The 24,991-nt window shown below is 50.5% G+C and overlaps 2 protein-coding genes across 6 annotated transcripts in view; one reads left to right on the forward strand and one right to left on the reverse strand.

Moving 5' to 3' along the window:
* Szt2 (SZT2 subunit of KICSTOR complex) overlaps positions 1–21,286 on the forward strand; it is a 49,832-nt gene extending 28,546 nt beyond the window's left edge. Inside the window, exons 31-72 of one of the 2 annotated variants that reach the window (XM_026397691.2) lie at positions 50–128; positions 237–530; positions 678–819; positions 972–1,079; positions 1,166–1,229; positions 1,452–1,637; positions 2,000–2,167; positions 2,246–2,333; positions 2,469–2,540; positions 2,696–2,897; positions 3,799–3,898; positions 4,615–4,744; positions 6,782–6,934; positions 7,016–7,118; positions 7,208–7,313; positions 7,401–7,512; positions 8,120–8,238; positions 8,349–8,513; positions 8,746–8,830; positions 8,988–9,152; positions 9,266–9,433; positions 9,779–9,912; positions 10,285–10,451; positions 10,577–10,674; positions 10,760–10,892; positions 11,074–11,207; positions 11,334–11,434; positions 11,506–11,682; positions 11,855–12,122; positions 12,225–12,304; positions 12,391–12,516; positions 12,638–12,837; positions 14,991–15,081; positions 15,293–15,373; positions 15,456–15,530; positions 17,831–18,044; positions 18,407–18,560; positions 18,700–18,822; positions 18,930–19,335; positions 19,442–19,558; positions 20,914–20,982; positions 21,134–21,286. In XM_026397691.2, coding sequence (XP_026253476.2) covers positions 50–128; positions 237–530; positions 678–819; positions 972–1,079; positions 1,166–1,229; positions 1,452–1,637; positions 2,000–2,167; positions 2,246–2,333; positions 2,469–2,540; positions 2,696–2,897; positions 3,799–3,898; positions 4,615–4,744; positions 6,782–6,934; positions 7,016–7,118; positions 7,208–7,313; positions 7,401–7,512; positions 8,120–8,238; positions 8,349–8,513; positions 8,746–8,830; positions 8,988–9,152; positions 9,266–9,433; positions 9,779–9,912; positions 10,285–10,451; positions 10,577–10,674; positions 10,760–10,892; positions 11,074–11,207; positions 11,334–11,434; positions 11,506–11,682; positions 11,855–12,122; positions 12,225–12,304; positions 12,391–12,516; positions 12,638–12,837; positions 14,991–15,081; positions 15,293–15,373; positions 15,456–15,530; positions 17,831–18,044; positions 18,407–18,560; positions 18,700–18,822; positions 18,930–19,335; positions 19,442–19,558; positions 20,914–20,982; positions 21,134–21,277 — 5,901 coding nt within the window. In that variant the 3' untranslated portion in view covers positions 21,278–21,286. The remainder of the gene's footprint in view (positions 1–49; positions 129–236; positions 531–677; positions 820–971; positions 1,080–1,165; positions 1,230–1,451; positions 1,638–1,999; positions 2,168–2,245; positions 2,334–2,468; positions 2,541–2,695; positions 2,898–3,798; positions 3,899–4,614; positions 4,745–6,781; positions 6,935–7,015; positions 7,119–7,207; positions 7,314–7,400; positions 7,513–8,119; positions 8,239–8,348; positions 8,514–8,745; positions 8,831–8,987; positions 9,153–9,265; positions 9,434–9,778; positions 9,913–10,284; positions 10,452–10,576; positions 10,675–10,759; positions 10,893–11,073; positions 11,208–11,333; positions 11,435–11,505; positions 11,683–11,854; positions 12,123–12,224; positions 12,305–12,390; positions 12,517–12,637; positions 12,838–14,990; positions 15,082–15,292; positions 15,374–15,455; positions 15,531–17,830; positions 18,045–18,406; positions 18,561–18,699; positions 18,823–18,929; positions 19,336–19,441; positions 19,559–20,913; positions 20,983–21,133) is intronic. The other variant, XM_026397692.2, reaches the window with a different exon arrangement.
* A 700-nt stretch (positions 21,287–21,986) lies between these two features.
* On the reverse strand, positions 21,987–24,534 carry Hyi (hydroxypyruvate isomerase (putative)). 4 transcript variants are annotated; one of them, XM_026397694.2, is made up of 8 exons: positions 24,103–24,517; positions 23,900–24,011; positions 23,076–23,190; positions 22,846–22,924; positions 22,705–22,754; positions 22,533–22,602; positions 22,270–22,404; positions 21,987–22,158 (listed from the first exon to the last, which is right to left on the reverse strand). In XM_026397694.2, the coding sequence occupies exons 1-8, from the start codon at positions 24,299–24,301 to the stop codon at positions 22,085–22,087; spliced, it is 834 nt and encodes a 277-aa protein (XP_026253479.2). In that variant the 5' UTR covers positions 24,302–24,517; the 3' UTR covers positions 21,987–22,084. The 4 variants fall into 4 exon arrangements, with proteins under 4 accessions (XP_026253479.2, XP_026253481.2, XP_026253482.2 ...); XM_026397696.2 differs by having other exon boundaries at positions 22,069–22,158; positions 22,288–22,450; positions 24,103–24,534; XM_026397697.2 differs by having other exon boundaries at positions 22,069–22,158; positions 22,288–22,404; positions 24,103–24,528.
* Positions 24,535–24,991: the final 457 nt, after the last annotated feature.

Raw genomic sequence — 24,991 nt, forward strand, 5'->3', positions numbered from 1 at the left:
GATTTTGGTTTTGGTATTTTGGGTTTTGTTTTATTTCTATTTTGCCCAGGATGATGGTCCTCGGGACACAGTAGACAGAAAAATCAGTGATCTGGAGTTTTCAGAAGCTGAACTTGTGGGAGAAGAAGGTATGTGATGTGAGCAAGTGGGTTGAGGTGGAGGAGGTTGCTTCAAGCCAGGATTGAGAGGCCTCCACTGCCAGTCTAGCTTGTTGACCATATGACATGCACCATTAGGTGACACATCTGCCTGCTGTGTGGTCACTGAGAGTGATCCAGAGCTGGAGGTCGAATACCGTGAGAGCCGTGAACCAGACCTGGGGCCTGCTGGTTTAGACTCTGCCTCACTATCAGATGCAGACACTGTGAACCCTGATGAAGACTCCTTCAGTATCTTGGGGGGTGACTCACCCACTGGGCCTGAGAGTCTTGTGCATGACCTGCCACCCCTCTTCTTGCACCTCACATGCTCTGTGCGGCTTCGTGGACAGCACAGCTCAGTACCTGTGTGCAGCCTGCCTACTTGTCTGGGTGAGTTCAGAGGAGCCTGGGGAAGACCAGGGTTACCTGCCTGTGTGAGAGGGAGGAAAACCTAGGAATATGACTCATTCGCTTGTAGAACTTGAATCTATGCTTTTCTCAGGGCCCCTAGCAATCCCAGCTTTCCTCCTCTCCCAGGCCAGGTACTTGCCAGTTTGGAGGGCCCCCCGATTAGAGGCCGAGTTCCCCTGAGGGACCTCAGTGTCACCCTGGATGTCTTCGTGCTGACCTTGCCCCTGGAAGTGGAGCTTCCCCCAGCCTCGGACCCTCAGCACCACAGGTGTGGTGGCAGCAAGCTTGGTGGAGGGTCTGGGACTTTTGTGGGAATAGGGGCACCATTAAAGGAATATAAGGGAATGTGGGAACTAAGGAGACTTTGAGGAGGTCCCAGGGGGGGTAGTGTCTCCTGACCTTTGTTTCTACCCTGTTTAGATCAACATCTGAGAGCAGTGCTTCATTCCCACGGTCTCCAGGGCAGCCATCATCTTTAAGGTCAGATGATGGCCTGGGACCCCCACTACCACCCCCAGAAGAAGAGAGGTATATACTTATCTCCCTCTCACAGTTCATCACTCCCCCTCAGTTTCATTCCTGGAAACCAGTATCTGAATCTTCCTTCCACTTAGGCACCAAGGACTGTCCAGTTTGGCCACACCCCACAGACTGGCTATCGAGACCACCATGAGTGAGGTGAGGGCCTTCTCTCCCCCAGTGCAAGCAATAGCTCCCAGTGCTCTGATAACCTTTCTATCGTATACATGAGAAAAGTGCTCCCCTTTATTCTGGGATTAAAGTGAGGCTTTTCTCAGTCTGAGTCAGAGTATCATCTAGTATTTTCTAGTCTGGGAGTGAGGTAATGCTCCAGTAATCAAGAAAGATGCCCTTTACCACTTCCTGCGTTGTTCTTCCTAGATACGCTGGTTGTTAGAAGATGAGATGGTGGGGGCACTCCGAAGAGGGGGCATCCCCCAGAGCCCTGCCCTGCACCGAGTAGCTGCCCACATCCATAGCTCTCCTGGACGCTCCACCTGCCTTCGCCAAACTCTGCCACTGAGTTTTGTGTTTGGGCCAGAGCGTTCCCTCACGCAATTCAAGGAGGTAATCTGCTCTCAAAACACTCCAAGGTCCCTTGGGCACCCATCCTTGGACCTTCTAGCACAGGACTAGAAGGCCCGAAGTTTAGTCCATGGAATTATCCTTCTTGAATACCTCCTCACAATTTTGTCTGCTCTTCACCCCTATGCCTAAAAGCCCAACTCAGTAGAACAAAACCCAGCCTCCAATCTTGTCACTGGGTCTGTTGAACCTTGGAAAGTCACCAAACCTTTTCTTATCTCAGCAATAGGGATGCTGGCATCTTCTTCACCAGGTAGCTGGGAGTATCTAGTGAGGAAGTGTAGTCACCTTATATAGAGAGGGCTACTCCTGCCTAAATTACAACCTTGGTCTCTGCTCCCCAGGAGTTCCGCCGCCTCCACCTCCCTGGCCATGCTCTCCTTGAGGACCCTAACAGTGGCTTCTTCTTTGTGGCAGCTGGCCAACAGCCAGGTGGGTCCCATGGGGAGACCCCTGCAGTGTCCTGGGCTTGGCACAGCAATGAGGACAGGACTGAAGGCATCGAAAGGGAGGTAAGTCTGACCTGGGGTAGAGGGAGGTGGTAGTGGGTAGGTGGCACTGTACTTCAGTCTTGATATTCTGCCTTGCAGCCCCTGATCACCAGTCCCCAAGCCCCTGGCTCCCCAGAGGATTCTGAAGGCACCACTCTTATCATTCTACCCAACCTGCCACAAGCAGGTAAGAGAGAATTTGGGAAGCAAAGTTTGGGGACCAGAACCAGAGACTTGAAGCTAACTCGTCCTGCTTTCATTTTTGGAGGGAAGCCCTAGGCAGGACCAAAAGGAACTCCAGATATTTTCCTTCTCTATTCAGGGAGTCAGCCTGGGCCCAGTCGGGGACTAAGCCTTATATCCAGTCAAGGTAGTGTGGACTCAGACCACCTAGGTAAGCAGGGGGCAGGGACAGAGGACTCTAAGCTGATGGCAGGGGGCATCAGAAGGGGCTCATCTGAAGAGGACCTTCAAGCCTGATGTACTTGGAGGCCCAGACAAGTCAGGCTCAGTTCAGGATGGGAATAAACGTCAGCACATTTGATACAGGTTATGATGGTGGCAGTAGTGGCTCAGACAGTGAAGGTCCAAATGAGACCCTGAGTGAGAAGACCCCCTTCACATTGCGGACTCCACCTGGGCAAGCACCTCTGCAGCCTTCACTCTCAGTCCTTCCTGGGCCCTGCCTGCCTGACTTCTGGCTCATTGTCCGAGTACTACAGGATCGTGTGGAAGTGTATGCACATGCGCAGTGAGTAGAAGCCAGGGCCTACACCCTGGCACTGCTACTAACCTCTTTTCCCTGTTCCCACACCTTTCTTCAGTGTTGTTAAAAATAAGACTTGGGGCCTGGGGATATAGCTCAGTTGGTAGAGTGCTTGTCTCGCATGCAAGACACCATGGGTTCAATCCCCAGCATCACAAAAAAAAAAAAAAAAAAAAAAAAGACTTGGGACTGAGAGCTTCAGAGGAATCTGGCTTCAATTCTAAGGTTAGAGCTTCAGATCTCTTCCCACATCTAGCAAAACACATAACTCTAGACTTTGTTAATGGAATTGGAAAACTGATGGAGAATTTGGATTCTAGCTGAACATTAAAAAATCTACCATTAAGAGCAACTTCAGAGGTTGATATATAAAAATAAGGAATAATAGCTGATATTTAACAAGTACATAAAATACATACATACTATTCTAGCATTTTACATGGATCAACGCATTTAATCTGTATAAATAACCTTACCTAATCTTACCCTAATGGTATAAAGAAACTCAAACAAAAGAAATTAAATACTTGCCCAAGGTCACAGTAAATGCCAGAGCTAGAGTTCATGGGCATCTGCTTAAATACCACTCTGTTCTCTTGGGTGAGGTTGACAGCAAGGAAGACCACCATTCTGACCAGGATTTGAGATTAAAGAAGTGATGGAAATCTTAATGTGGTGCCCACTGGCAAGGCAAGCAAGGAGCCTAAGCTCTTAGAATTGCTCTAAGAATTCCATTTTTACCATTTCCTATTAGGTTTACTTCCCTTGTCCAATCCTTTCTCCTTTTTATGGTTTCCCTTGGTCATGACCTCCATGACATGCCCTCCCATTTTTGACAGTTAAAATCTCCTGCCAGTTCTGTGTTGGATTCATCCTTCCTTCCTAGGAGCCTGATCCGTGAGGATGGGGGGCCCGGCACTGAGTGTCGCCACCTGCAGCAGCTCCTGGTGAGGCGAGTTGGGGAGATCTGCAGAGAGGTCAACCAGGTGAGCATAGCCAAGGGAAGGGCTCTTTGGACACTGAGGCATAGACCACAGGAGAAGGGAGTTTCTGGGAACTTGATTTTCAGAGGCTATTGCTCCACTGCAGACCCAAAAATAACTATTGGGTGTTTTCTTTGACCTCCCCTACAATTACTGGAATGCTATTACTTCCCCACCTCACTACAGACTGGGGAGCTCTCCATCTCACCTCTTATAATAGTGGGTCACTATCTTATTCCCTCCCAGTAACTCTGAAATGTTCCCTCTCCTTGCAGTGTGCTAGCATTAGGGATTTAATATGAACCAGACAAGGGAAACCCTGATTCCGTGGAGCTTACGTACAGCAGGGAGGTAGACATTGAATAACTAAATCACGTTATTTATTGACAACTGTGAAGAATTCTACAAAGGAAAAGCAGAGATCAGGGATCTGATAAGCCAGAGTATCAGGGAAGGCTTTTTAGAGAAAATAAGTGGTTTTTAGGTTGAGACCTGAAGGATCTGATCAGATTCTGGCCAAGAGGAGGGACAAATGCTTCTCACTGGGTTTGCTCTCAGAGCCCTGAACTCTGTTACCATGGGACCCATTTCTGATTACAGGTGTTTTGACATCTGACCCCCAGTGATAGTGGTCATTCTCTCTGGCCTTTGATCAGCCCACCCAACATCCCACTTATGAGGAATACTTCAGTTCTCTGACACCTTGTTCCTTCTCCCAGAGATTGCTTCTTCAAGATCTTCATGACAGTCATGTGTGTAACTCTCTTCTGGTGGCCGAGAGTGAAGAAGATCTATGGCGCAGTGAGACCCCCTTCCACTCCCGTCAGCGGGCACCACTCCCCAGTGATGGTAGGATCCCACCCAGTAGCCCCCTCTCAAGGCAATACTGCTGTCCACTTTTCTATCCAGTACTTTGGTGAGAAGCTGAGAGCAGGTCCTCACTATTTTGACATTGGTGCCAAGTAATAGAGAGCAAGGATAGTAGGGGAAAAAAATTCCTGGATTTGGCTGCTTCTAATTTGTCAGTGACATTCATGGAAGCAGTTTCAGTAGAGAGGGGGAATAGAAACCAGATGAAATGGAAAAGCACAGATAGATGGGTGGAGCAAAGAATAACTACCAATTAGCTTGGCAGTAAGAGAAAGAGAAAATAGATGTGGCAGTAACAGAAGGAAGATGGGGGCAAGGAAGGAGCCTCAAAATAAGGTAGATACCAGATGTCGAGGCACATGCTTGTAATCCCCATGGCCCAGGAGGCTGAGGCAGGAGGAGAGTGAGCTTAAAGCCAGCCTCAGCAAAAGTGAGCCCTCTAAATAAAATACAAAAAAGGGCTGAGAATGTGGCTCAGTAGTTGAATGCCCCTGAGTTCAATCCCCAGTACCACCCCCACCAAAAAAAACAAAATAAGATAGAGACTTGAGTATGTTCATGTTCTATAGAGAAAGAACCAGTAAGAGGAAGAGAGGTTGAAGAATACAGGAAAAAAAAAAAAAAAGATTGAAGGGACACAATGCTATGACCTGTCTTCCAAAGGGCACACCTGCACCTGGCCGTGTCTTGTTACCCAAAATGTTCATCTTTCCCCAGCAGGGGAATAGACAGTGATGAGGAGTCTGGGGGAATGAGAACAAGTTCCCAGGTGAGAAAAGACCAGAGGGGAGGAGCCTGAGGTCCCATTGAAGGATTGGCCACCAGACTGGCAGGCAGGACTCCTTTGGGATTCCTGGGATGTCTGGCATCTACTTGAGATGGTAATTCAAGTCTCAAAACTTAAGCTCCCTTTTCTTTTTCCAGATGACTTGTCATCTCAGTCCATAAAGGAAAAGCTAAATCATGTCATTCTTTTGCAGTCTTTCCTTAAAATCACACCACTTCTTACTTTTAACAATCTCAGCTGTTCTGTAGATGACTTGTGTGTGCTTGTTTACTGGGGATTGAACCAGGGCCTCATGCATGCCAAGCAAGTGCTCTACCACTGAGCTACATCCCCAGTCCCATAGACAACTTTTCAAACATCAACAGGAGAGTGCACCTCTCAGCACATCCTGATATGTTCCCCATATTAAAGCAGACTCCCCATAATTAGCAGACTCCCATGATTTTGAAGGCAATTTCTGTAAATTGAGAATGAGCCAGGACAACCATCATTCTAAGATGACTCCCAGTAGCCTGGGATGTAAGACCAGTCAGAACCCAGACACAACTCTTCCTCATTTTAATCTCCCATATTTTTTCCCTGAAACCCTTAGCAACTATCATTCTGTGCCAGAGTTTCTACACAGAAACTTTGAAGTCTCCTGGGTATCCTCTTTGCTTCTGATACCTGACAGCAGCATCTCTGGGAAACCAGATTGCCTCTTTGACCTCCTGAAAGATTTCTCATCAACACAGAAACCTGAAAAGGATCAAACAAAGCATTGGACTGTGGCCAGGGGCTCTTGGGTACCACTATACCACCCATTGGGATATCTGGCCTCCAAAGCATAGGACATTCACTCTGCAGCTGGTGTACATAGTCTTTTTATTTTAATGACGTTACTGTTGCAAACCCCCTGTGAGAACAGTGGCTTATAGTGCCACTGACATGTTATGACAGGCCAGAATCCCTTGGCATTGTCTTCAGGATTGTCTCATACTGTACCTTTCTCCATACTGCTCCTTAGCTCCTTCTCTGAGTCTCCTTGAAAGTCTGTGTGCAATGATCTGTTTTCCTAAGGGCATGACTCTGCCTGGCCCTTCTTGTTACCCAAAGAATTCATCTTTCCCTGGGAATAGATGGTGATGAAGAATCTGGGAGAGTGGCAAGTCAGATAGTCCTCAGGTGAGCAGTCTGGAGGGCAAGGGGCTGAGTGCCCTGTTTCTTACCCATGTTCTCCCTCCCTTCAGATTATGCTGCTGATGAGAGCTGTGCACCCCGAGGGTACCTAGCAGCCACAATGCAGTTTGTCCCTGGACATTTCTCCTGTGACGTTGTATGGGGAACTATAATCCGAGTCCACTCACGCCTCAAGATGGGGCCCAGTATGGGGGTCTCTCGGGGTATGTGATTGATGTGAGGGGCAAGTGGGAAGCAGAGGATCTGGGGAAGATCCTCTTCCTGAGCTAGTGTTACTCCCCCAGCCATCCAGGCCCTGCGCTCTGTACTTAATGCCTTCTCTGTGGTGAATCGGAAGAATATGTTTGTTTATCAGGAGCGAGCCACAAAAGCTGTGTACTATCTTCGGTATGTGGGCCCTGGAAAGATGGAGTAAAGCTTGAGTCAGGGATGGCATGAGAGGAGACATATCCAGATACTTTGCCACTCTTTCCCAGGCTTCTGGAGACATCCTGCAGTGACCGGCCATGGGAAGGGGATGCTCTGCCGCCTTCCCTAGCTCTGTCCCGAAGCCAGGAGCCCATCTACTCTGAGGAATCCTCGGCACGTATTGTTCCCTCTCCCAATGCCCTGTGTTCCCTTTGTACTTTGCTCCCTGGACATGGGTCTTGACCATATTTGTCCCTGTAGGGTCCTCGTTCTCCCCTGGATGTGGCTTCCAGCCGTAATTCAGATACTGCTCGCCCTGTGGGCCAAGTGGACAGACATATCCAGCTGCTAGTGCATGGTGTAGGGCAGGCAGGTAAGGACTGTGAGGGGTTGGGGTGTGGCCCATGAAGTCCCTGAATCCTCAAATCCTCTGGAACTTCTCTTACATCTTCTCCCTACTCTCCCCTGGAATCTCTCCTCGAGTTCCTATTATGCTCTGGGTTTTGCTCTAGCAAGAATAGAGTGGGAGAGGACAGACTCCAGTGACATTTAGGGGATTGGACTCATAGCCAATTGAGATGCAGCTTGAGAAGAAGATCCTGGTAACTCTAGGATAGATGGTAGCTCCACCAGCCTAATGGCAGGAGCTAGCTAGGGTGAAGATGATTGGTTCATTTGGGGCTGTGTTGAGCCTGTGGGGTCCAGGTACTCTATACCAGATCTCAGGATATGGCTATTTTGCACCCTCTCCTTTAATCTTTGTGATACATCTGTGAGTTTGGTACTACTGTAATTCTTATTTATGGATGAGGGCCCTGAGGTTTGAGGTACAACTTATGTGTCCACACTCATAGTGAATAGCTTGGCAGAATAGAACATGGTGCCTCACAAGGGATCATTAGAGTCTGAGGTTCAAGGGCTAGTGTTGGAGTAGCTGGATCCTCTCCCAGTGTCTCACCTTTCATCATGGCCATGTCAAGGTCCTGAGATCACAGATGAGCTAGTGCGGGTTCTGCGGCGGCGCCTGGATGAGGCCACACTGGATGTCATCACAGTCATGCTGGTTCGAAACTGCAAACTGACACCTGCTGATGTGGAGGTCAGCTCCCTTCCAGAGTCCAACGTCCTTCTCAAGTCCACCTATAGGTGTTGGGGCAATCTAGGCTGGAAACTCTGCAGTCAGCTCTGACTTCCTCTTCCACTCTGCAGTTCATCCAGCCCCCTGGAAGCCTCCCCTCAGAGGTACTGCATCTGGCCCTTCCTGCCTCCTGCAGGCCGTGGCTTCCTGCTCTGGCCTGGTACCTGCGCCAAAACCTGCTCATCTTTCTGCACTCTCCCAAATACACAGACAGCAACAGCCGGAACCACTTCCAAGTAAGATTGCCCTCACCTCTCACACTCATATGAACCCCTGCCCCCTGCACACCCTGACCATAACTGTTTTCTACAGATACCCCACTTGTACCTTTGCCTATGGACCTGTGCACACCCAGCCCCGACTCACATTCATTATCTGCCTGTGTCTTCTTGTGCTCCTATGTATACCTGTACCCACTTTGCTACTGTGGATGTCCATCTTAGTGTTCTGTGGCTGTTCTCTCCCCAGCATCCACTCCCACCACAGGGTGGCCTCCCTGACTTGGACATCTACTTATATAACAAGCCTGGTGGACAGGGCACTGGGGGCAAAGGTACAGTACAGGGCACAGGCCTGTGGTGCTACCAGGTGTGGGAAAGCCATTGCTTGTCTTGTGGCTGTGAGGGCCTTTTGCACCTTGCAGCTGAGGGGTCTTGGGAGGGGAGGTCTGCAAGTGCCAGATCTGAGCCTTCCTATGGATTTCTACCCAGGGGTCGCTTGCATCACTCTAGCCTTTGTGGATGAAGGAGGGGCCCCCATCTCATTGGCATCGTGGCCCCCCTCTTCCCCGGGGCCCCCAGACCTGCTGCAAGAAGAGGAATTTGAACAACTAACTCAGGTCATTCGCTGCCCAGTCATGCTGGACAGTTCTTCAGGTGGGGAAGCTTGGCCAGAGCATGGGGTGTTCAGTCAGTGCTGTGGAAGACAAGGGTGGTAAGTAGGGTAGGATCTAGGTGTACCCCCAGGTGATTCCAGTTCTTTCCTCCAGCTCAGGATGGGGCCCCAAGGCTTCGATTGGATGTTTGGGAAAAAGGGAACATTAGCATCGTGCAACTGGAAGAGAAGCTCAGGGGAGCAGCTCGCCAGGCCCTTGCTGATGCTGTCATGGAGCTGAGACTGCTGCCAGCTTCACTATGTACAGAGGATACACCCCCAGGTAAGCAGGTCAAGAGCCCCACCCCCATAGTCCAGAAAATGTTGAAAATCCAGGCAGGACAGTTTGGCAGGTAACAATGAAAGGTAGGGTTCAGAGAAAGGCCCCATCAAAAATATGCATTCACAGTTGTCCATCACTTTGGCTGTGTGCATCATCAAGGTGGAAGTGTATGCATGCATCTGGTCGCCACCAGGGAGGGGTCTGTCCTCAGGAGCTCATATCACAAACACATGCAGCTGAAACATTTATCAGTGTTTACTAATAGAGTAGGTGGCAAGGCATACTGGTCTTGGGGCTGTGGGGATTGATGACCAGTGATAGGAGTCTGTAATCTGGTGTCCACAGGAAGTCTCAGGAGCGGGTCATTGGAAACCAAGAGTCCTGCAGGCCGATCTAGCACCTTTCCCCCTGCCCCTGTCCCTGGGGAACCTGTGACTCCACCCAGCAAAGCTGGCCGGCGTAGCTTCTGGGACATGCTGGTAATGGGAACAAGTGGTGAAGTTGGCCTCTACCTTCTTGCCTCCTTTAGACTTTGCCACAGTTCTCTTTTGAAATAAGACTACTCTGTTCTTTGGATAGCAATTTATAGAACATGGCAAGTTCTCACTGATATAGACAGCCCAAAATTAATAAATGCTTTCACTTCCATTTTTCTTGTTGGGTCTCCACAATATCCTGATAAGTAGAAATTTTTCACATGAGAAAAATAAAGCTCAGGAAAGTTAAGTAACCTGCTCAGGGGCTGCTTAGTTGGCCTCGAGAATCCAGGCTTCCAAATTCCCTGAGCTCATTACTGTTCCACCCCCTTCCTCTTCCCAATAGCCCTTCCTCATTCACTGCATTTTCCCCAGAGTAAAACAGAAGGTGGGGATTTGGGTTCCCCAAAAACAACTGATGATATTGTTCTGGATCGACCGGAAGACACTAGAGGTAGGAGGCGTCATAAAACTGAGAGTGTTCGGACTCCCGGTGGAACTGAGCGAGCACCAGGCCCAGATTCTGGAGCCCAGAGACAAAGGTACATATGTGTATGCTGAGGTGTTGTGTTACAGGAGGTGGTGTGAGGTCACGGATGGGCATTTGGTTTGCATAAATGTGTATCGTATGTGGAAGTAAAGTTCTTAACTCTTGCTCTGTCTTTAGACGCCGGACTGCACAGCTAGAGGAAGGTGAAGTGGGAACCCTTCACCCTGTGTTTGCTCATGTCATTCAGCACTGGATGGAGTTTATGGTTCAGATTGGTGAGACCCCAGCCCCTTTCCTATCCTTTGAACCCCTGGCCTATTCTATTATCCTGCAGTGTCATAGTTACATTCTGCCTTCCAGGTTGTGCCTCAGTGTCCAGAAGCTCCACCCACATGGTGTCCCGATTCCTCCTTCCTTCCATTTTGTCTGAGTTCACCACTCTGGTTACCTCAATGGCTGGCGACACCAGTGTCCGTGTCTTTGAGCAGCATTTGTAAGTGGGATCTCATGGAATTGAAGGGAATTTTCCCAGATGTCCCAAAAGCTGCACTAATGGGAAGCCAAACTCATAGAGGCTGAGCTTGGAGAGGTGGGAACTTGGCCCAGGGAGGTGAAAGCTGGGCCAGGGAATGGGGCCATGGATGCTCTCCTTTCTAAGTACCCCTCCCCTCCAGTAGGGGTTCAGAGCCTGACATCTTCAGTCCTTGTTCCCCTGGGCAACTGGGCCCAGCCCCCCGCCCAGCAGCTGAGCGACATCTGCTGCTTCTGGGAAGGAACTTCATGCAGTGGAGGAGACCAACCCAGCAGGGTGAGGGTGTGGCCAAGGGGGGGGTGGGCTTGGGTGACATAAGTGGTCTCTGACCCTGCAAGGGGCAGGGTGGGATCAAGGGTAATCTGCACACAGACCTCCATCGTGCTCCTCCCCACCCTATAGCTGCCAAAGCTGTGCAGCGCTTTGAGCCAGGAGGAGACGGGAGCTCAGGGCGAAATGCTCCCCGACAGAGGCTCTTACTGCTGGAGGTTGTGGACAAAAAGGTAAATGTGGGGTCAAGGACTTGGGGAGGAATGATTCTATGACCTCACTGACCCCACCTCCTAACCTACAGCTACAGCTACTGACCTACAACTGGGCTCCAGACCTGGGGGCTGCCTTGGGCCGAGCACTGGTTCGCCTTGTGCAGTGGCAAAATGCACGGGCCCATCTTATCTTCTGCCTACTCAGCCAAAAGCTTGGGCTCTTCCATCATTATGGCCAGTTGGACTTCCCCGTGCGAGATGAAAAGGTATTTGGTCTGGCTCCCCCTCTGGCTCTGGCTAGAAGCTAGTGAAATGATGCAGCAGGGAAGGGATAGATTAAAGGCAGAGGTAGCAGGGAAGGAGTCATAGGAAACCCTGGAGTGAGAGAGGGTCTGGGGCAAATACCACAAGCCCATTGTGACCCTCCATCTCTCCCAGGAGCCAAACCCATTCCTGCTTCCAACCATGGAAGTGGAGACCCTCATCCGGAGTGCTAGTCCCCCACTGAGCCGCGAGCAGGGCCGGCTGAGTGGGTCCTCTCGTGGAGGGGGTCCTCTTCCTCTGGACACATTCCCCTTTGACGAAGCTCTGAGGGACATCACGGCTACCCGCCCTAGCTCCACCCTTGGTCCTGTGCCCAGACCTCCTGATCCTGTCACCTACCATGGACAGCAGTTCCTGGAGATCAAGATGTCAGAACGCAGGGGTGAGGACCCTGAGCCAAGCAGTAGGGAGGGGAAATCTGTGGAGTCTGGGAGGGAGAGGGGTGACGGCTCCTGGGGCTACTACTAATGTCCCCTACACCCAGAGCTGGAGCGCCAGATGAAGATGGAGAACCTGTTTGTAACCTGGCAGCAGCGTTCTGCCCCAGCCAGCATGCCCATCAGTGTAAGTTACCCCAACCTGCATCCACCATGGGAATCCTGTGCCCTTCCCCAACCACTGCTCTATTGCTCACTGCCCCCTATCCCCAGGCCGGGGAGCTGGAGACCCTAAAACAGTCATCTCGCCTTGTGCATTACTGTGCGACAGCTCTGCTCTTCGACCCAGCTGCATGGCTGCATGGACCCCCAGAGACGTCTGGGCCCCCTGAAGGACAGGTGATGCTTCAGACTCCAAGATTTCTCCCCACAGATCTGTTTACCCCCACAGTGGCCTTCATTCCTCCACCCCCGCCTGGGTGGTTGACAGTGGGTAGAACCTTCATTTCCACTCCCACAGAGGCGCCATCGCCCTGAGTCAGGGTCTGGGAGTCGAGAGGCTCCCACAAGCTGTGAATCCTTGGATATGCCTCCACCAGGAGCCCGTGAGGAGCCTTGGCTGAAGGAGCTCAGCTTGGCCTTCCTGCAGCAATATGTGCAGTATCTGCAGAGCATAGGCTTTGTGCTGGTTCCACTGCGGCCCCCCTCACCCGCTCGCAGGTGAGCCTGCCCCTCCTTCCCTCTTCATAGCCCTTCCTCTTCACATGGTTCCTACTTTGACAACTTCAACCTTGTATATGTTCATCCAACTGGATGGCATGCATACATGAGGATCTTGGACACTCCCATGCAGCCTTCATGCATGTCCTGCAAACCTCATAAAATTCACAGAACTCATGAGCACATCCATACAGAACTGGGTGCAGTCTCACTGAGTTTGTGTCCACCCACACGTCATGTGTTTATATGTTTGTTCATATGTTCATACACACATGAATCTCGTATAAATGAGTATCCCTCTCCTCCCATTGGGGTTCAGAGCCTGAGATCTTTAATCCTTGTTCCCCTGGGCCCAAAAGCTTCTAATAAGCTTTTGGGTCTAGGTCTCACTGATTTGTGTGCTGGTCATCCTTTTGGCCTCCTGAGATTCAGTGTCCTTTTCTTACCAAGGACATCTGCCTTGGGCCTACTTGCATCACTGTCAGTGACCTGTGGTCATGTTCTCTCCCTGGCCCTACTGTCAGGTCTGACTCCTTCTCTTACCACCTTCTATCCCCCTGCACTCACTGGCAGCTCTGTGGCCACATTTCCCATCTTGCATAAGATCTCAGAGTCCTGTTTTTGAGGTCTTCAAAGTCTGTGTTCCCAGTCCCTTCCCAGTGGCTATGTGAGAAAAATGGTCTGTTCACATCACACACAGTTACTTTTGTGTCTTCATACTTGTAACTTTATCAAGACATTTTCTTGCCCCTCTCCATTTTCAGTTAGATACTTTTATTTATTTGTTTGTTTGTTTAGGGTACTGGGGATTGAATGTAGGGGCTCTTTACCAGCAAGCTACATCCCCATCCCAAGCATCTGTCCTCCAACTTTTTTTTTTTTTTTTGGAAACAAGATCTCACTAAGTGCTAAGGCTGGCCTTGAATTTGTAATCCTTCCGCTTCATCCTCCCCAGTTGCTAAGAATACAGGTGTGAACCACTATACCCAGCTTCTGTTTTTTTTTATATATATATATATATATATATATATATATATAAATTTTTTTTAAGTATAAAATATATTTCTTTCTTACTCAAGACAACTCCTTGGTCCAGAAAGCCAATTCTGACTCATTGGTGTTTTTGTAACTACCTCTCTTCTTCCCAAGCATACCTCTTTTGTCCAGGTACTAGGAAGAGAAGGCCCCTCCTGGGAGCCCCATCCCTGATTCACAGTGGCCAGCTCACTCCTCCACAATCCCAGTGAGGAGTGGCTTAGTATGGTCCCCTGGACAGCCAGTGCTCAGCTTTAGGAGCTTCTCTAAAAGACTTTAGTTTATACCTCTTTGTTATATCTCTTTGGTTATGAAATCTGAATTTCTTTTTTTTTTTCTTTGTAATGCTGAGGATCAAACCTGGGGTGTAAGTGCTCTACCACTGAGCAATATCCCCAGCCCTCAATTCCTTTTTATAAGACATTAGGTTTAAAAAACAATTTATAGTCAAGCCTTCCTTTCTCACCAATCTTTAATGATCACCAATCACTACTTAAGTCTTACTTCAATTTTCTTGAGGATTAAATGGGACATTTTGTCTGCCAGTGACCCAAGTTTTGACCCCCAGCAAGAGTTCTGGCAGTTTATGGCTGCTTGGTATAAATAAATGAGACCCTTTCTGTTTTGTTCACTGTCCTTTCCTTCTTCTCATCTCCCCTTGCTTCCCAGTTAAGAATAAAGAACAGTAGGCTTATGAAATGCTGGGACCACCATTCTCTAATCAAAAGAGAACAACTCTTCCCTCTGAGAAGAGAGTTCTTACCAAGGACATCAAGCATCTCCTTGAATTTTCCTAATGTAGTCTTAGGCTTCATCTTCCTCCTCCCTCTTGTGTTCTCCACTCCTCTCCACTAGTAGAGAACCAGGATGTGCTCCCCTCCCCATCAAGCACAACTCACTCACCCATAGAGCAGCAGCAGCTGTGGAGATCTTTGCCCTGCAGTCTAGACCTGGACTCCAGGCCCAGTCTTGTCACTTGCTCACTGTGGGACCCTGAGCAGGTCCCCTTTCTGAGCCTGTTTCATTTCCTAAAACAGTTCCATGTAAAATGGTCTGCTAACAATAATCCTTCACCCCCTAGTCTGCTTCAACCTCTTGCCTTTCTCTATTTCCTACAGTACCAGCCGGCTGCGTGCCATGGCTGTCCTTGGAACAGAAAGTCGAGGCTCCTTCTCCTGCCCAAAAACCAAGACTGAGGGGAGTCCCAAGGTAACTCAGTTTCATATAATCTTGCAGTTAGCAAGTGTCAACAACCCTGGATTATTTCCCCAAGGCACCAGATTAGTGGCCCTGAGTAATGATCTGAAGTTGCTGACCCCAGACTGACACCACTAAAGTCAGGGACTCAAAGGACTTCTATCCTGCTGGTTGGTTCAAGGCTCTGAACCCCCAACACTTGTCCCCCTTTTCCTTCCTTCAGAGTTCTGGCTCTCCAGTCACTACCTACCACCTGCAGCGTGCACTACCTGGAGGCATCATCCTCATGGAGTTAACTTTCCAGGTGAGCATGGGGAATCACTGAGTGGAAAGAACCAAACCCACCTGTCTCTCACTCACCTGACTCCATCTTACCCTCTCTGCAGGGCTTTTACTTCTGTGTCAAACAGTTTGCCTTGGAATGTTCCCGAATCCCAATGGGGCAGGCAGTCAACTCTCAGGTATGTGAGAGGGACCAAGGTAGGTGATGGACAATGCTTAGGCATAGTCAGGGCAGCGTCAGTGTACTGTGGGCAGTATGGCTCCATGAACTATCTAGTGGGTAATAAAAATAACGTAGTGGGCAGTCTGGCCCAGTGATTGATCTAATGCCATAGCCTGGCTACGTCAGTGGTCATTCTGCATTCTGGTGCTGTGACTGAACCACCTACCAGTGTAACCCCGGGTAGTCCAGTACTGCATCCAGCCACAGCACCAAGGCAGAAGGCAGTCTATGGTCTTCTGCCATTAACAGTAGCTACCACAGTGGTCATCCATAATTGTGGATAGCTGAACAATAAAGACATTTGAGCACAGTGGGTAGGTCAGTGCCATGCACCATCCTGGTCTAATCTAGAGATGGAGACAGCCTGGCATTGTCTGTATGTCACTAACACTGCAAATGAGGACCATAGTTCTGACCCACACAGTGTACCCCTGGCACTTAAGTTGTTATTTATATCCCTGCCAGTCTGCCTCCAGGCCAGACCTCTGTATCCCAGGAGAGCCAAGCACTCACTCAGGAATGCTCACGGAGTTGGGTTATCAGGTGAGGTCAGGGACCTGGAGCCCTTGCTGTATTTAGTTAGTTCAGCTCCTCAGGTTTCCAGGAATGCCACACTAGGGCCTTGCCTAGTATTTACATTTCTGAAAGATTAGGATCTGACAGGGTCCAGTTCAGACAGCATAGACTTCTCTCCATTGTGTGGGGCTCATATTGGCAACTCATATCGAGTCGTAGATGGTTGCCTTTGATTTATGTGTGGATACCGGGTCACTGAAGATCACAGGATAATGTGACTCAGAAAAAAGCGTGGTACATTTATTTGCAAGAAACTGCTTGGGCCAGAGTGCTCAGAAGGGTAGTATGGATGGGCTTCTTGACCTCCCTGTGGAATTGAAGGGAAAGACCCACCCCCATTACTGTCCTGAGCTTCCTTCTGGCTTCAGTGTCCCCCGATCTCCCTCCAGCTATGCCCTCTCTTATCTAACACTGCCCAGGTTTCTAAGTTGCTTCATGATTATCATTGTCCATGAAGTGCTTAGTGTATATACTAGGTAAAGACAATATTTCTCTAGATAAGGAGACAGGTTCATAGAGGATTGTCCCTGGACACACAGCTCATCAGGGGCACTGTTGGGGTTGAAATCTCAGCTCTCCTTGTTTATTTCATCACACTACCTGTAATTCAGGAGCTTCTCTAAAAGAAGCTCATTATCTCCATGGCAGGTGAGGAAACTGAAGCACAGAGAGATTGTGACTATGCAAGGTCATACAACTAGTCTTGAATCCTACAGTCATTTGTTTCCTGCCCTATTAACTCATAAGCCCAGTGCCCCCAGAGTGGCTAGGTACATTCTGCCATGCCAGCACCACACATCCAGTTTTTAACAGTTTTGGTGATTTCCACCAAGACTCATACCCGTTTCATGTCTCAGCCTGCCTTCCTTCTTCCATCAGTGGTTCATTCACAGGCAGGCAGGCAGGCCTAGCCTTAGCAATTGCCACCCCCACCCCAACAGATCAGGATACCTATCCCACCTGGGGGAGTGTTCCAGAGAAAGCTTGAAGAGCAAATAGGAGTTAGCCAGGTTGGGTTCAGGGAGAAAAGCCTTCTCAGAGAAGGGCACACAGGTACAAAGTGTAGAGGAGGCTAGACTCTGGTGGGGTCTAGGATACTGAGTAAAAAGACCCAGCCTCTCAGAATGGTTCTAGAGTGATAAAAACTGAGAATAAGGGCTGGGGTTGTGGCTCAGTGGTAAAGTGCTTGTTTAGCATGTGTTCAGTCTTCAGCACCCCATACAAAAAAAATAAAGGTCCAACAATAACAACAAAAAAATGAGAATAAATCAGGTGTAGTCCCAGCTACTCAGGGGACTGGGGCAAGAGGATCATTTGAGCTTAGGAGTTCAAGACCAGCCTGGCAACATAGGGAAATCCTGCCTCAAAGAATGTAGTGGGCAGTCTGGCCCAGTGATTGATCTGGTGCCATAGCCTGGCTACGTCAGTGGTCATTCTGCATTCTGGTGCTGTGACTGAACCACCTACCAGTGTAACCCTGGGTAGTCAGTCCAGTACTGCATCCAGCCACAGCAGTACTGGGTTTCCCCTAGAAGCTGTTCTGGCAGAGGGATTTCTGCGAGGCCCACAGTAACAGAGGAAATCTGTCAAGCTTCCTCTTCTCCAGAAGGAGGGAAATATGAATTGGGCAGCCTGTCCTGCCACATGCTAATAGCTTGTTCCCTGCTGCTGCCTCCCCAGCTGTCCATGCTATTCACAGAGGAGTGTGACAAGGTGCGGGACCTGATGCACGTGCACTCCTTCAGCTATGACTTCCACCTGCGCCTTGTGCACCAGCATGTGCTGGGTGCCCACCTGGTGCTTCGGCATGGCTACCACCTTACCACCTTCCTGCGACACTTCTTGGCCCACCACCCTGATGGACCCCACTTTGGCCGCAATCATATTTACCAAGGTTGGTGCCTAAGAGCAAGCCAATGAACCCCAAAACGATCAGGCCACAAGGTGTCTCCAGGGCTGGTAGAACCATCTGCCAGGGCAAGTGGTCCCCTATTGTTAATTGTCCGTATCATTCATCCTATGTCCCCGTTTCTATTCTGGGTCTGTCATATCAAAGTTAGGCCCAATGTTGTGTGTACCCTGCCCTCTGTTCTGAGTCTCTTTTCATCCTATCTAAATGTTCCATAGAAACTCAAAACTCCCCAGGAAGGCAGAGCCACTCTGCCAGTTAGCCCTAGCAACTGCCACCCCCACCCCACCAGATCAGAGTGCCTGTCCCAGGCTTAGTGTCTGCTGTCTTTGTGACCCTCCCCTTAGGGACACTGGAGCTTCCCACACCACTCATTGCTGCCCACCAGCTGTACAACTATGTGGCTGATCATGCAAGCTCTTACCACATGAAGCCACTACGTATGGCCCGGCCAGGGGGTCCAGAACATAATGAATATGCTCTAGTGTCAGCATGGCACAGGTAAGACTGGAAACACACTATGTTGTGGCTGAGGTTGGGGTCACACTCACAAATAGGGAAACCCATGTTTTCTTGGGCATAAAGGTGGGGTTGGTTTCATTAGCATCTCATTGATGTCTTCCCCACCCCCACTGCACAGCTCTGGCTCCTACCTAGACTCTGAGGGACTTCGCCACCAGGATGACTTTGATGTGTCTCTGCTCGTCTGTCACTGTGCTGCACCCTTTGAGGAGCAAGGAGAAGCTGAGCGGCATGTTCTGCGGTCAGCAGATCCCTCACTTTGAACATGCCCCTTTCCCAGCTGCCTCCTGTTCCTGCCCTGTGTGTGTCTTACTGTGACCCCCCACTCTCCTGCCCTCCCCAAACCAGGCTGCAGTTCTTCGTGGTGCTCACCAGCCAACGAGAACTCTTCCCCAGACTCACTGCTGACATGCGCCGGTTCCGGAAGCCACCCAGATTGCCCCCTGAGCCAGAGGCTCCTGGGAGCTCAGCTGGTAGCCCTGGGGAAACCTCAGGGCTTGTCCTAGTCCCTGGGCCAGCTCCTTTGTTCCCACCACTGGCTGCAGAGGTGGGCATGGCCCGGGCACGGCTGGCTCAGCTGGTCCGGCTGGCTGGTGGGCACTGCCGTCGGGACACCCTCTGGAAGCGCCTCTTCTTGCTGGAGCCACCAGGACCTGACCGGCTAAGGCTTGGGGGGCGCCTGGCCCTGGCAGAGCTGGAGGAGCTCCTAGAGGCAGTCCATGCCAAATCTATTGGAGACATTGACCCCCAGCTGGTAAGAGACTGGACTCCAGAAATTCCAAAGACAGCCAGGGTAAGAGGGTAAAGGAGTCTTAGGAGATTCAGGAACAGTGTATTCAGAGCTGTGGACCCTCTCCCAGGACTGCTTCCTGTCCATGACGGTCTCCTGGTACCAGAGCCTGATCAAGGTTCTCCTGAGCCGTTTCCCCCAGAGCTGTCGTCATTTCCAGAGCCCAGATTTGGGAACTCAGTACCTGGTAAGTTTCCTTGACCCTCCTCCAAAAGGAGAATGATAACAGAAATCCTCATCAAAGATGACATATGTCCCCCTCAAGGAGCTTAGCCAGACTGCACAAGCTCTTCCCTAGAGTAAGACCTAGATGGAATATGACTACAGATACATGTAAAACCCTTGAGCGTTTATCCCCAGCATCTGATTTGCAGAGAATTAACTAAGAGCTTTGCCCTCAACAGCTCACCAAGAACACACACCTGGGCTTGAAATTCTGAGGACCAAGCTCTAGAGCTAGCAACCCAAGGAGCTCTCAGAAATTCATCAGTGATTGGTCTTGGAGTCTGGAGTCCCAGAGGGAATCTGGGCTTTAACACCTGGTTACTCAAAGTGTGATCCTCAGATCAGCAGTGTCAGCATCACATGGGAGTATGCTGAAAAGCAGATGGCACCCTCACACACACACACTCAAATCTGCATCTTAGCAGTATCCCCAGGTGATGTGTACATGATAAAGTCTGAAAGCACAGCTGTAAAGGACAGGTAGGGAGAAAAGCACTACTGTGGTGGGCACGTGCCTAGGGAATTACAGAGACTAACCAGATGGGCCCAGTGAGAGCTGTGGTTCAGGAGACGAGACATTCGAGAAAAGACTGCAAGTGAGAAAGTAGGCATCAGAGCCTAGTGAGGGGCCCCGCAACATGGTGCTTGTGGCAAGGAGTCATGTCTTGAGTGTCATCCAGAAACCAAGGTCCATCAGGACAAGGCTGCAGTGGTATAGGTGGGTATGGGCATTTAGGGTGCTCCTGCAGTGTTGGGAATGCTGAAGCAGAAGAGGGGTTGGGAAAGGGTAATGAGCTCAGCCTGGGCCAAGTTGAGCCAGGGACCTTCACTGTCTAGAGGTGTGTGGATCACGGATTGCGCTCAGGAGAGAGACCTAGGTAGCAACCATGTGAACAAGTGGTATGAAGCCTTGCAGGGAGGAGAAATCACCCAGGGGTGTATCCCAAAGCCAAGTGTTAGGGAGCACCTGGACATTAAGGGATAGTTCCAAGGGTGGGATCAGAGATAAGAGACCCAGGACAGGAAGTAAGGAGGAGGCATCATGCCAAGGATCGTGAATTCTCCCTTGCTGGTTGGCTTCAGTGTGCCAAGCTCTGTGCAGGGCCTCTAGAATCATGTTGAGGAGGGTGAGACAGGCTGATTGGCAGGCCATTGAGCATGTGAGATTCAGTAAAGACAGGTCCAGCTGGGCTTGGGCATGGTGTAGAAGGCCTTTCCTCTTCCTGCCATCTCCATAGGATGCCCTGCAGGAGGTCAGCACCCCACCCCCAAGTGAGACAAACCTCACTCCCCATCTCACATCATCTGTCACTACAGGTTGTGCTGAATCAGAAGTTCACTGACTGTTTTGTGCTAGTGTTTCTGGACTCCCACTTGGGAAAGACGGTGAGAACGGGGACTTTGTGTCAGCCCAGTGGGAGGCTGTACTCCTGATGATCACCTCAGAGCCTACTGAGGTTGGGGTGCCCACTCTTCCTGAGCCCTTCTCCCTGTCCTTTTCTGTGGCCTTCTCTCACCCTTACCATGTTCCCCACAGTCTCTGACAGTGGTTTTCCGAGAGCCCTTCCCAGTACAGCCTCAGGACAGCGAGAGTCCCCCTGCCCAGCTGGTCTCCACCTACCACCACTTAGAGTCCGTCATCAATACAGCCTGTTTCACCCTCTGGACCCGCCTTCTCTGAGGAAGTGGACCACTGGATGCCACTGTACATTGAATCATGAATCTGTAAGATTGCCCACCTGAGGCATGACTAATCAGCCCTCTCAGGCTCCAGGGCTAACCTGCATACTGAGCGACACCAAAGGCTTTGTGAATACTTCTGGGGATTTACTGCTGCAGCCTGGCAGCAGGGATTACCTTCCCCAAACACTGCTGACCAGCCCAGGACTCTGTGGGGTAAGGTCAACTCCCTAAGGCACCCATCCCCTCTCAGACTCCTTAGACCTTCTATAAGCGGACAGCTCCTTCCTGTCCACCTGTTACAGTCTTGGGAATTGTTCACAGCAGGTAATAAGCACTCACCCCTTAAGCTCTGCCAGAATCCTGCCTCCCACTATGGTCACTGTTAGCCACCTGCCCCCCTTAGCCTTCTGGTTTTCATTCCCACTTGGACATCACTGCCGGACATTGCTATTGAGATGAAACCTTGGTTCCTATCTGAACTCTGCCTTTGAAGCACATGTGACCAGCATCAAGCTCCTTTACTCTTGGACCCTGGTTCCTCACTTGTAAGTGAGGAGGAAGGCTCAAAATCTCTCCTTTTCCCACAGCAACTCTGGCACCAACTGGAAGATTTGAGCATGAGCTGTGTGTCCCTTCTCAATGGGAGGGTAGCAACTCAAAGAGACTGAAGCATTAGACACTGTGTGTCCTCTACCCCATAACATACACAAATGAAAATGTTCAGTAAGTTGTCTTTAATTCAAAGAAGACGACTCGGGGTGCTCACTCATTGCCCCAGAGAGGCATGTGGGTAGTGTGCAGGACCTCACTGGACAACCCGTGGGTGGCCCCGCTTATCCCAGTATGAACGTAGCCAACTCAGACCCTCTACTGTGTCTCCTGTAGGGAAAGGGAGGCAGTGGCATCTCAACTTACCAAGAGAAAAATAGCCCCTGTCCAATACCTGTCCCTCTAGAGACTTCTTCCCCAGGGCCACACCTGGAACCTCACCTTGAGGCCGATACTCACAGCCCACAAAGCCTTGGTAGCCTTCATCTTCCAGCAGCTGGAACAGATAGGGGAAATGCAGCTCTCCAGGGCTCCCTGGCTCCCCTCGGCCAGGGACCTGTGCCACCTGTACGTGTCCTAGGGACAGATGTGGAAAGACATGGGGCCAGGCTCCTGTTGAGGCCTAAGAGACAGAGACAGAGGTGGACAGGCAAAGGAAGCAGCCCTGCAGACGAAGAAGGTACAAAGGAAGGGAGCCCTCTCACCAATGATAGGCAGGAACTCCCGAATGTTTCCCGTCAGGTTCCCATCCATGATCTGCCAGTGGAATATATCCTGGGGAAGAGAATACTATAGTTGGACCTCTCAGGTGTCTCCCACCATTTTTCTTATATTTGGAGAACAGGCTCTCAGAAGCACCCCCTTCCTCCCACTCACCATTTGTAATTGGAGGTTGGGTCTTCCAACCTTCTGTAAGATGGCAGCCGCTGGGAAAGAAGCCAGGGAGGAGAGCCATTAGACTCATGGAGACCATAGGAATCAAAAGGAATGGGAGGAGGAACAATGCTGGATTCCTACCCTGCTGGGGTGTATCCAGGAAGTACTGGGGATCAGTGATACGCGTATTAATGGGCTCCAGCAGTCCCACGAGGTTCTCCTAGCACCATATTGGATTCTGTGAATAGGACATCAACCACTGGCCAGCACACCTGTCAGTCGGACCTGGGCAGGTGCTCACCCTTGTGCCTCATCTCTCCTCACTGTGCACCCCTCTCCCTACACACATGTAAATGCATATTTCCACTTACCTGAGCCAAAACTCCAGCTGCATACCTTAGGTTCTCCAGAAAAACTGTCTCCATCTCACCTGTGACTGCTGCTCGGTCAGCCCCCTGGGGTACTCTGCCAGCCATCAGGTGGATCCTATAAGGAAAATGGGACTAGAAGCTTCATGCTATTTGTTCCCTGTACACCTCCTCCCAGATGCCTTCTGACCATGCTGACCCTCACCCATCCCTCCAGGTCTGTGGTCCATACCACCCTGGTAGGGGGGTTCAAGCATCCCCTCATCCTCAGGCACTCCTGTGTCAGCCCAAAGTCAAGTCTTTTCCGAGATGCCATCTTAAGGTCAACCCATCATTCTGCCACAGGAACCTCAAGTCTTCACCTAACTCCTGTACTTTCAACTTCTCCTTTCCCTTGGCCTTCCCCTCAGCCTGTAAACATGTTTGATTCTCAGTATTTTAAAATGATTTTGACCTTTGCCCTTCTTGGGCATTCCATGCTGCCTGTTGACTTCCTTTCTATAGCTACCTGTAAGCAACTTTCTATAAACCCTGTCAGGGTTAGGTGCCCACCCTGTTCCCACAGCTTTCTTGTCCTTCATTGGATCCCAGGCTATATTTAAGTTGCTATCTCCCTGTCAGACTGAGCTCCCAGCATGGGATCGGGGCACGGATGTGCATGAAAGCACGGCAAACAGAAAAATACACAAACACAATTTACAAAAGACCAACTAGAGGGCTGGAGAAGGGCCAGTGGGCCCAGGCCCCTAAGTCCCGGCATCTCAGAACTGGCGACCTCTTCTCTGACCCTGACTCTACGGTCTTGGGAGGGGGATAGAGCGGGATACCTAGGACAGCCCAGAGCCTTGGCGTACAGCACAGCCTGCTCCAGCCCTTCTCGGAAAGCCGCCTGTCTCCCGGGGACGGCCCCCAGCCCCATTTCCCTCTTCTCCTGGTCTCCTGCGGAGAAAACGGGCCTCAGTTCTAGCTCAGGGACCCCGTGCTTCCCACGCCGCGCGCCGCTCCGGCCGCCTTCGGCCCCGGGACTCACCCGGGGGCGTGTTGATCAATACCAGCTGCAGCCCCGCTGCCCGAGCGGCGCGCGCCAGAGCCTCGGGCGGCTCCGCGTACGGCCAGGCCACTTCGGCGGCCTCGAAGCCCGAGCTGCCCGCAGCCCGCAGTCGCGCAGGGAGGTCGGGGAGTTCCGGGAACAGCCAGGACAGATTGGCGGAGAAGCGTAGCGGAGCCATGCTGCAGCGACAGACCAGACCGTGTCCGCTAGCCACCGGAAGGCGGAAGGCCGGCGGGCGGCGCCAGCGTTCCCTGGGCTGGCCTTCCGAATCCGCGGGTGTGGGTCTGTGGTTAGAAAAGCAACGTGTTGGAACCTGCGACAATGCAGAAAAGGACCTTTTTCCACTGGAGAAGAGGAAGGGCGAGGTGAAGAGGAGGCCTAGAGGCCGCGCGCGCCCCCTGGACTGGGAGCCGGGAAGGGGCCGTCCCAGGCCAGGTTAAAATGAAGGAACGTGGGCTTTAATACTTAGTACTCCCTCTCGTTATTTAAAAAAAAAAAAAATCTGCTAATTGAGAAAGATTTGAAAGTTATGACCAAATAAAGAACTATTATACCACCAGGTATCACACCACTAACCCCTTAACTATCCCTTACAAATTAAAAAGTAAATGTGCATTTTTCTTAGAAAATTCTGATCATGTTGTGTTTGCAGTTATATAGCCTTTTTGCCCTTTGTAATATCTTGTGGGTATTTTCTGTGTTCAATAGTCTTCAGTAATTTCATTAAGCTGCTCATTGTTGCATACCTAAACAGCCCATAAATATCATGCTACTCCACTGATAGATATTGTGTGTGCTATAACAGCACTTTAATGAACCTCTTGGTCCCCATTTTTGCATCTTTTTTTAAAGATTCCTTTTCTAAATA

The sequence above is a fragment of the Urocitellus parryii genome, chromosome 11 (genome assembly GCF_045843805.1).
Source record: "Urocitellus parryii isolate mUroPar1 chromosome 11, mUroPar1.hap1, whole genome shotgun sequence".
Lineage (NCBI taxonomy): Eukaryota > Metazoa > Chordata > Mammalia > Rodentia > Sciuridae > Urocitellus > Urocitellus parryii.